This window comes from Sapajus apella, unplaced genomic scaffold, assembly GCF_009761245.1.
Source record: "Sapajus apella isolate SASKATOON/1434 unplaced genomic scaffold, GSC_monkey_1.0 scaffold4, whole genome shotgun sequence".
NCBI lineage: Eukaryota > Metazoa > Chordata > Mammalia > Primates > Cebidae > Sapajus > Sapajus apella.
Window position 1 is genome coordinate 18617506 of NW_022436944.1, and position 8970 is coordinate 18626475.

An 8970-nucleotide genomic window follows, 5' to 3' on the forward strand; every position below is an offset into this window, starting at 1 on the left:
TTACCCAGGCTGGAGTGCAATGGCACGATCTCGGCTCACCGCAACCTCCGCCTCCTGGGTTCAGGCAATTCTCCTGCCTCAGCCTCCTGAGTAGCCAGGATTACAGGCACGCACCACCATGCCCAGGTAATTTTTTGTATTTTTAGTAGAGACGGGGTTTCACCATGTTGACCAGGATGGTCTCGATCTCTTGACCTCGTGATCCACCTGCCTCGGCCTCCCAAAGTGCTGGGATTACAGGCTTGAGCCACCGCACCCGGCCGTATATACATTTTTTGAGGTAGGGTCTGGCTCTGTTGCCCAGGCTAGAGTGCAGTGGCATGATCATGGCTGCAGCCTTGACCTCCTGGGCTCAAACGGTCCTCCCACCTCAGGCACCTGGAGTACCTGGGACTACAGGTGTGCACAACCACACCCAGCTAATTTCAATTTTTTTTTTTTTTTTTGGTAGGGGGCAGTGGGGTGGGTAGTTCTCCCTATGTTGCCCAAGCTGGTCTCAAACTCCTGGACCCAAGCAATCCTTCCACCGCAGCAACCCAAAGTGCAGAGATTACAGGCATGAGCCACCACTCCCTGCCAATTAAAAAAAAATTTATTCTATTAATTACTAGCCATGTTGCCCTGGGAAAATTAACCTTTATGAGTTTCATTTTTCTACTTCAGGGATAAAAATTCTTCTAAAATTTATGAGGAAGATTAGGTGAGATAATGCATATAAAAACACTTAGTACTTAATCATTGGGAAGAAAAAGAAGAAGGAAAAGGAAGAAGAGGAGAAAAGAAAAAAAGACAAGGAAAAGAAGCAAAGGAAGGGAGGGAAGAGGAAGAAGGAGAACAAGAAGCAGCAGCAGTTGCCATCACGGCTGCCCTTTGGTAATAAGGGACAAATGACAACTGTCTTCAGTTTTCTTGTTTTGGATCATACAAGTGAATGATCCTTTCTACCCTCTCAGCAGCTGTGTATGAGTGTTATAGGTTTACAGCTATAACAACAATTACTATATGCTTATGTGGATAAGAAGAGTCCACAGACCCTTTTTAACCATCAGATACCAGTATAGTACAATATAGTAAAAGGAGTAGAAGGCAGAATCCCATAAGTTTTGCCAGCAGGGAATCTAGGCAAAAAGCAGACAGTATGAGTCAATATAAATTGTGTTCTAGAAAAACCACTGTGACTTGGAGTGAGAAAACTTGGATTTGAGCTTCAGCATTTAAGAAACCATTCCTCTCGGCAAGTCACTTGTCCTCTCTGGGCCTTGGCTGTCCTGCCTCTGAAGGGGAGTTAATAACCTCATAAACATTTTATGAGGATCAAATGAAACAATGTAGGTAACAGCGCTTTGTTAACTGAAAACACCAAGCAATAGAAAGTTCAACTGTTGCTATAAGAAATTCACAGTGAGCTTCCACAGTCAGAGGGAAGGTTTGGAGCTGACAATGGTAGATAACATCAAAAAGGAATGTGAGTTCTCATCTCAGAAGAGAGGAAACAGGATTTGAGGAGACAGCAGAATACTGCTGAAGATTTGCCAGGTGGCAAAGAGGATGCAGTGAGACCTGGACCATCCCTTGAATGCCCTTCCTGTAGGCATCATGGCATATTTTATACCTTGCATAAAGAGTCAAGTTACATCTTACATGGGATTAAATTCTAAAGTTAGGGCATGAGGGAAACAAAACATAAGTAGTCAAAATCATTCTTAAATAGCCCAAAAATCATCTGGAAACTGTGATATATATGGTTTTGTAATACATCCCTTTACAGTAATTTTGATCACATTATAGTTTGAAGCAGCTGTGCAGATGTCTAGGTGTTCAAATCATTCTCCCTTCAGGTAATTATCAAAGCTGTACCATGAACAGAAGATAGAGAATTCTGAAATGTTTTCACTTGCCTGCAAGGTTTACCCTATTCTGTTTTTATTACTGAATCTTTATAATCTGGTACCTGTTCATGATACCGGTCAGTTGGTGTTGTGAGGGGTATATAAAATAACATATTTGAAAGCATCTATTACAGAGCAATGCACAATAAATGACTGCAGTTAAAATGAAAACTTGCTTCCCCAAAAGGACTAATACCTGGAGCTTCAAAAAGTGGTTGCCTGTCCTTCCCTCAGTTGGGCATTTGGTGTGGTGGCCCACAGGCCAGCTGTCACTCCTGACCTTGGGCATTGGTCCCATCGCATCCCAAGCAGGGCGTGCGTGTGTGAGGGGAGGGTGTTAGGTCCTGCAGTCAGAATCTGTGAGGCCATTGAATGGCTTTGGAGTGTTATTTGGCATCTGTTGTGTTTCCTTTATCCCTCCTTTGTTTTGGATATACATTTATTCCAACCGACTTTAATTTTTCTAGGGTAGTATTATTCACATAACAGAAAAAATAGAAAAATATGTTTACTGCGGCCCTGATGTTGCTGGAATTAATAGAGGGCTCCTTGAAGCAAGACATAATCTGTAGCTTCACACACCCCTAGGTGGAGAGAGTGAGCTGGGCACGTGGGGAGGGGTGGGCAGGGCTCAGCCTGTTGGGATCTGAGCTCAAGCAAGCCAACTTCATGGCAGCTTAGCGTATCCCCAACAGCCCTCTCTGCATGACAAGAGTGCTTTTCACATAGTAAACTAAATATATTTGGAAGCTACTGCACAAGCTATGAGGATGTTAGAGACCCTGTATTCTTTAACTACGACTGAGGTGGGAATATTTCATGTGGGACATCTGTGAACAAACCAGGACCATGTATCACAGAGAACTAGGCCCCTTCACCTCCCCAGCCTGAAGCCTGTTCTCAAGGTGCTTTAGAATCTCACAGTAAATAAATACGCAGAGGTTTGAGTTCATATATTGGTGTTCTACAGATATTTTTTAGGCACGAATAGATCCTTCATGTTCAGGAAGACCCGATAATTATATTTCTTGACTCTGTGGGATGTGTCAGTCACTGCTAGGCAGACAGGCTGAGATGGTGGACAAAAAGATGCTGCAAGCCCGCTTGGAAGTTAGAAGTCTAGTACAGCTTCACCTAAAAGATCTATTTACCATGACCGAAATGTCTTATACCTGTGCTATTCAATATATGACTACTGAGTACTTGAAATATGGCTAGTGTGATTAAGGAATTGAATTTTTTTTTTTTTTTTTTTTTTGAGTCTTGCTTTGTTGCCCAGGCTGGAGTGCAATGGCTTGACCTCGGCTCACCTCAACCTCCACCTCCCAGGTTCAAGTGATTCTCCTGCCTCAGCCTCCCAAGTAGCTGAGATTACAGGCATGCCCCACCATGCCAGCCAAACTTTGTATTTTTAGTAGAGACAGGGTTTCTCCATGTTGATCAGGCTGGTCATGAACTCCCGACCTCAGGTGATCTGCCCGCTTTGGCCTCCCAAAGTGCTGGGATTACAGGTGTGAGCCACTGAGCCCCGCCAGGAATTGAATTTTTAATTTAATTTAATTTTATTTCAATGAATTTGAGTGTAAGTAGCTGTATATGGCTGCCGGCTACTGGACTGAACGGTGCCGTCCTGGTCAGTGCAGTGCAGAAGGATGTTTACTACGAAAGGCTAAGACCTGAAGTCAGAAGTCCTGGATTTGAGCCTTGCCACTGTCCTCAACTAATTGTGTAACTTTGAAGCTAGTTAAACTTATTAAGCCAGACTTGGCACAAGAGGGCAATTACCTCTTGAGGTTACTATGAAGATTAAATTATACATTTGTGGGATAAAGTTCTTTACAACATACAAAGTACCATGAAATGTTATTTTAATGAGTCTATTAACATTAACGCGAGAAATCTACGATTTCAATGTCATTTTCTGTACATTTGCACTTAAACAATTGTTTAATTATAGACAATTTGGGGTATTAGTGAAAGCCCTTGAGCCCAGTTAGTGAGTAATTATTCTTGTTGTCTTTCATAAGATTTGTAATGGAAACTATTACTCTCTAATATTATTAGTTGCCTTGTGTTGCTGCTAATAAATATTTGAGTGTAAGCGATGACACAACAAATCTCTTCCTTCCCTCAGGCTAAAGGAGGCATCCATCCTCTTTTAGTTATTTCTCCTGGGGTCTGTCAAAGGAGCAATTAGAGGTGAGATCCTATGCAACTTTGCTGTACTCCATAACTCCAGCTCTGCCACCACGCCTGAGATTTGTGTAAGGATAAAGATAGGACATTGTGTGTGCAGTCTCCCCTTGGGAGATTTATCTGCCTGTGTCCCTTGTGGTGACAGGTGGGCATTGCAGGGTGTGGTCTTACCCATCGTGGAAGGGGTAGCCCCAAGTACTATTGGCCATGAGGCATTTAGGGCCCTTGTTGATTGAAACGGCTGAGATGATAAATGAGTATCCAGCTCCCAAGAATCCAACCACAGCAAATATTGTGGAGGTAAACATCTGAAAGAGAGGAATAAAGACAGTCAAATTCTCCAGGTGGTCTAGAGGGTACACTCAGCACACCTAATCCATGTGCCGTTGAACACAGTGACTACAAGAAGTTATGGGGTAGGAGCTAGTCTTTATAGTAGATTAGACCTGTGGGGTCTTCTAGAATGAATTTTGGTTTCTTTTCCCTTCCGTTTCTTTTTAACCTTTTCATTGATGACTGAGGTGTTGTTTCTGTTTTGATACCTTTGAGCCATGGCCTTGTAATCTTGTTAAAGATACACTCTCCTCCCCAGGGCTGATAGATAAAGCCAATCTATTATAGAATAACCTTTGGAGTGTCAGTAATCTTAAAACTTTTCTGATCAAATTATCCTGCTAAGGCCAGTCACTGTGGTGTCTCAAGTGACAGGCAGGTTCTACTTATGAGAAAGAATAAAAGTTTAAAACCCCTCCTCATTGGCCGTCATTATGTTCCTCGAGGCCAAAAAGATCAGGTCTAACCTCTCTTCCATTTGGCAGCACTCTTTAAACTATCTGAAGATTGCCTTGACATCTCTCACCCCTTCCACACTTAGAGTTTTCTCTTCTTGAGGTTAAGCAATCAAAAAAATCCCATTCTTCTAAGTATTTTTCTTTTTCTTTTTTTTTTTTTTTTTGAGATGGAGTCTCACTCTGTCCCCCAGGTGGGAATACAGAGTGCAATGGTGCGATCCCAGCTCACTGCAACCTCTGCCTCCTGGGTTCAAGTGATTCTCCTGCCTCAGCCTCCTGAGTAGCTGGGATTACAGGCTCCTGCCACCACGTATGGTTAATTTTTGTATTTTTAGTAGAGATGGGGTTTCACCATGTTGGCCAGGCTGGTCTCGAACTCCTGGTCTTAAGTGATCCACCCGCCTTGGCCTCCCAAAATACTGGGATTACAGGTATGAGCCACTACACCTGGCCTTCTTTGAAATATTTTCTATGATGGAGATTAATTAATGAAAACCAGATTAGACCACCATATTTCTTTTTTCAATTATAAAATCAAAATAGAATTATTGACTACAAAAGGCAGAAGCAATCCTGGAGTCCATCTAGGTTAACTGCTTCTTACAGATGAAAAAAATGTAGGCCCAGAGATGTTAAGAACTTTTGCAATATCCATCCTAAACAGTAATTAGAAAGTACCATGAAAATATTTAAAATTTTGGAAAAAGAGGCTGAAAACTATCACCTCTATTGCTTTGATGACAAAGCACAGGGTTTAAAGTCGGCAGACCCAGACCAGGCTTATATCTCAGCTTTGGTAGTCTTCTGTGTGTAATGACTTTGCATAATTAATGTGTCCTCAGAGCCTTAGTTTTGTCATCTTAAAATGGACATGACAGAGACCACCTTAAATGTCTGTTGTAAAAATTAGACATGGTAACCTAAGTTAAATGTCAGCTGTTTTCCCTTTCTCTTTCATGTTATTAATAATATTATCATAGTACATATTTGGGGTAGGGTGGGGTTTGAAGTAAAGAGGGCCTGATCATGCCTGGGTGATTGGAATCTATGTAATAATGGAGTTCTACTTTAGCTGGTATTCATTTTCATATCATATACCAATGTATTTTGGATGCAACTTTTTAAAATAACTCTTTTTAATAGAAAATTTAACTCTTTTGCCAACTCATCTGATTGATGCAACATTTTGATACCAAGCTCTAACATCATGTGCTTTGTCTGACTCTCCTTGTAGAGCTGACCCTTCCATTCTTCGTTTCACAAACTTTTTATTATTATTATTATTTTTTGAGACAGAGTTTAGCTCTTGTTGCCCAGGCTGGAGTGCAATGGTATAATATCGACTCACTGCAACCTCTGTCTCCTGGGTTCAAGTGATTCTCTTGCCTCAGCTTCCCGGGTAGCTGGGATTACAAGCATGCACTACCACACCTGGCTATTTTTTGTATTTTTAGTAGGGACAAGGGTTCTCCATGTTGTTCAGGCTGGTCTTGAACTCTTGACCTCAGGTGATCTACCCGCCTTGGCCTCCCAAAGTGCTGGGATTACAGGCATGAACCACCATAGCGGGCCAGATTGCACAAACTTCTGTCATAGCACAATGCCTCTAATACATTAATGCATAGCTTTTTACTTTTTTTTTTTTTTCTTCACAGGGTCTTGGTCTGTCAGCCAGGCTGAGTACAGTGGTGCAATCATGGTTCACTTCAGCCTAGACTTCCTGGGCTCAAGTGATTCTCCCACCTCAGTCCTCAGAACCAGGACTACAGGCATGTACTACCATGCCCGGCTAATTCATAACTTTTTGTGGCTGTCTTCTCCAAATACAGCACAAGTTCCTTGAAGTCACGAACAATAAGTTAGTTGAAGATAGAACATTGTTCCACACTTACCATAGTGTTACAGTTTTTCTTCTTCTTAGCTTATCAAAGGCACTGGATAATGACTTATTGCATGTTTTCAGTGACTAAGGTTTCATATTACTAATTGTTTAGATTTTTCCCCTTATTGTTTATGTTTAGGGTATCTAAATCCACCCTCAGCATCAAGAACATTCATGACTTTAACTTAGGTCAGAAGTAAGTGAACATTTTGGTCAATTTCTCATGTTAGAACAGGCAATCTTTTTTCCATAGGATATATGGTTGAATAATTTTGAGAATTGCTGGATTACATAAATAAGTTTCGTTCCTGCTGTACTTCTAAGAGTATAGTACTTATAAGACATGAATGTGTGAAACCTCTGAGAAGGAAATCTACTTCGTATGCTGGAATATAAGGAAAATCATTTCCTCTCACATTATCCTCAGAAATGAGGGAATTACCTTAGAGTTGAATCCTTATTTTATCTATCAGACAATAAGGTATTTCCTCAAACACTTTATTTTGAACAACCAGTGGAGAAGACATTAGTCAGAAACAACTCCATCATTGTTGGATGACAGAATTGTGTTAAAAATTTTTTTCTTAACACATATTTATTATTGTAAAAAGGTTGACCCCACAGTTCCTAGTTCTGGATACTATAGTTAACAAGCCTTTTAAAGGGCATTCTAGACCAGGCAAGGTGGCTCACGCCTGTAATCCCAACACTTTGGGAGGCCGATGCGGGCAGATCATGAGGTCAGGAGTTCAAAACCAGCTTGACCAACATGGTGAAATCCCATCTCTATTAAAAATACAAAAATTAGCTGGGCGTGGTGGCAAGTGCCTGTAATCTCAGCTACTCAGGAGGCTGAGGCAGGAGAATCGCTTGAACCTGGGAGGCAGAGGTTGCAGTGAGCCAAGATCGTGCCACTGCACTCTAGCCTGGGTGACAGCAAGACTCCGCCTCAAAAAAAAAAAAAAAAAAGAAGGCATTCTAAAATAAGCACACTTCATGTTTATAATTGTGGAGATCATTAATATATACCTGTAGAAGGAATGTTTTAACATTGTCTTTGTCTTTCGAGAATTGATATTTATGACTAAGAGTGAAATTTCCTGACAACATCATGCATAGACACAAAAATGTTGTATTTAAACTTAAATGGAAAAGAAGATGTGCTGTGGGAGCTTTTTGATGGTTCAAAGTGTGTCTTTAGTAGTAGAAAATACATTGATGCAAAAGAAACATGAATATTTATTTACTTTAAAATAAATGGGCCAGGCGCAGTGGCTCAAGCCTGTAATTCCAGCACTGTGGGAGGCTGAGGTGGGCAGATCACACGTGCCCAGGAGTTCAAGCCCAGCCTGGGCAACATGGCAAAACCTCATCTCTACAAAAATTAGTGGGGCATGGTAGTCTGTACCTGTAGTCCCAGCTACTCAGGAAGCTGAGGTGGGAGAATTGCTTCAGCATGGGAGGCAGAGGTTGCAGTGAGCCGAAATCACACCACTGCACTCTAGCCTAGGTGACAGAATGAGACTCTGTCTCAAAAAAATAATAAATGGGAGAAATGTCAGTTCACAATCAATATATTAAAATTATTTCATATTTTATATAACATGATTTAAAATATGTTTATGTCACTGAAAGTTTATATATTATTGTTGGTTAAATAGCTTTTCTGAAGTTTCTTCATGGGAAAATAAGACATGGTTTTATGTTCAGATTTGTTTTATACCTGCAGTTGGGTATACATGGTACTTGCAGTTTCCCATTCTTATTGAATCCTATACTTTTTTTTTCTTTGAGTCCTTGTAAGAAAACGCTTTGGAAAATGCTGCTTCAATTTTGTTTTCTTCAGTTTATTTTAAATAGAGATGGGATCTCACTCTGTTGCCCAGGCTGGTCTCAACCTCCTGGTCTCAAGCCGTTCTCCTTCCTTGGCCTCCCAAATTACTGGGATTAGAATACTGGGATTACTGAGCCATCACACCTGGCCTACAATTCTTACTGAGAGCTTATATGGCTGGTTTTCTGTTTCTTAGCCAACTCCATGCTCCAGCCAAATTTCTGTTCAGTTATGTATAGCTAGTATAACTCTAGGATTAGAGCAAGTGAAATCTTACACTTAGGGCAGTTTCTTCTAATGCTACCTACCACCCTTTCAGAAATAGGTTCTGAGTGGTCTGGAAACATTTGTTGACGTGTGGCAGATTGAGTTGTCTTC

General features: G+C 41.1%; 1 protein-coding gene across 1 annotated transcript in view; it reads right to left on the bottom strand.

Annotated features, from left to right (window-relative positions):
• The window catches only part of TM4SF4 (transmembrane 4 L six family member 4), a 30860-nt gene that overhangs the window by 12538 nt on the left and 9352 nt on the right, over positions 1 to 8970 (bottom strand). The window contains exon 3 of the mRNA XM_032263528.1: positions 4257 to 4393. Coding sequence (XP_032119419.1) covers positions 4257 to 4393 — 137 coding nt within the window. The remainder of the gene's footprint in view (positions 1 to 4256; positions 4394 to 8970) is intronic.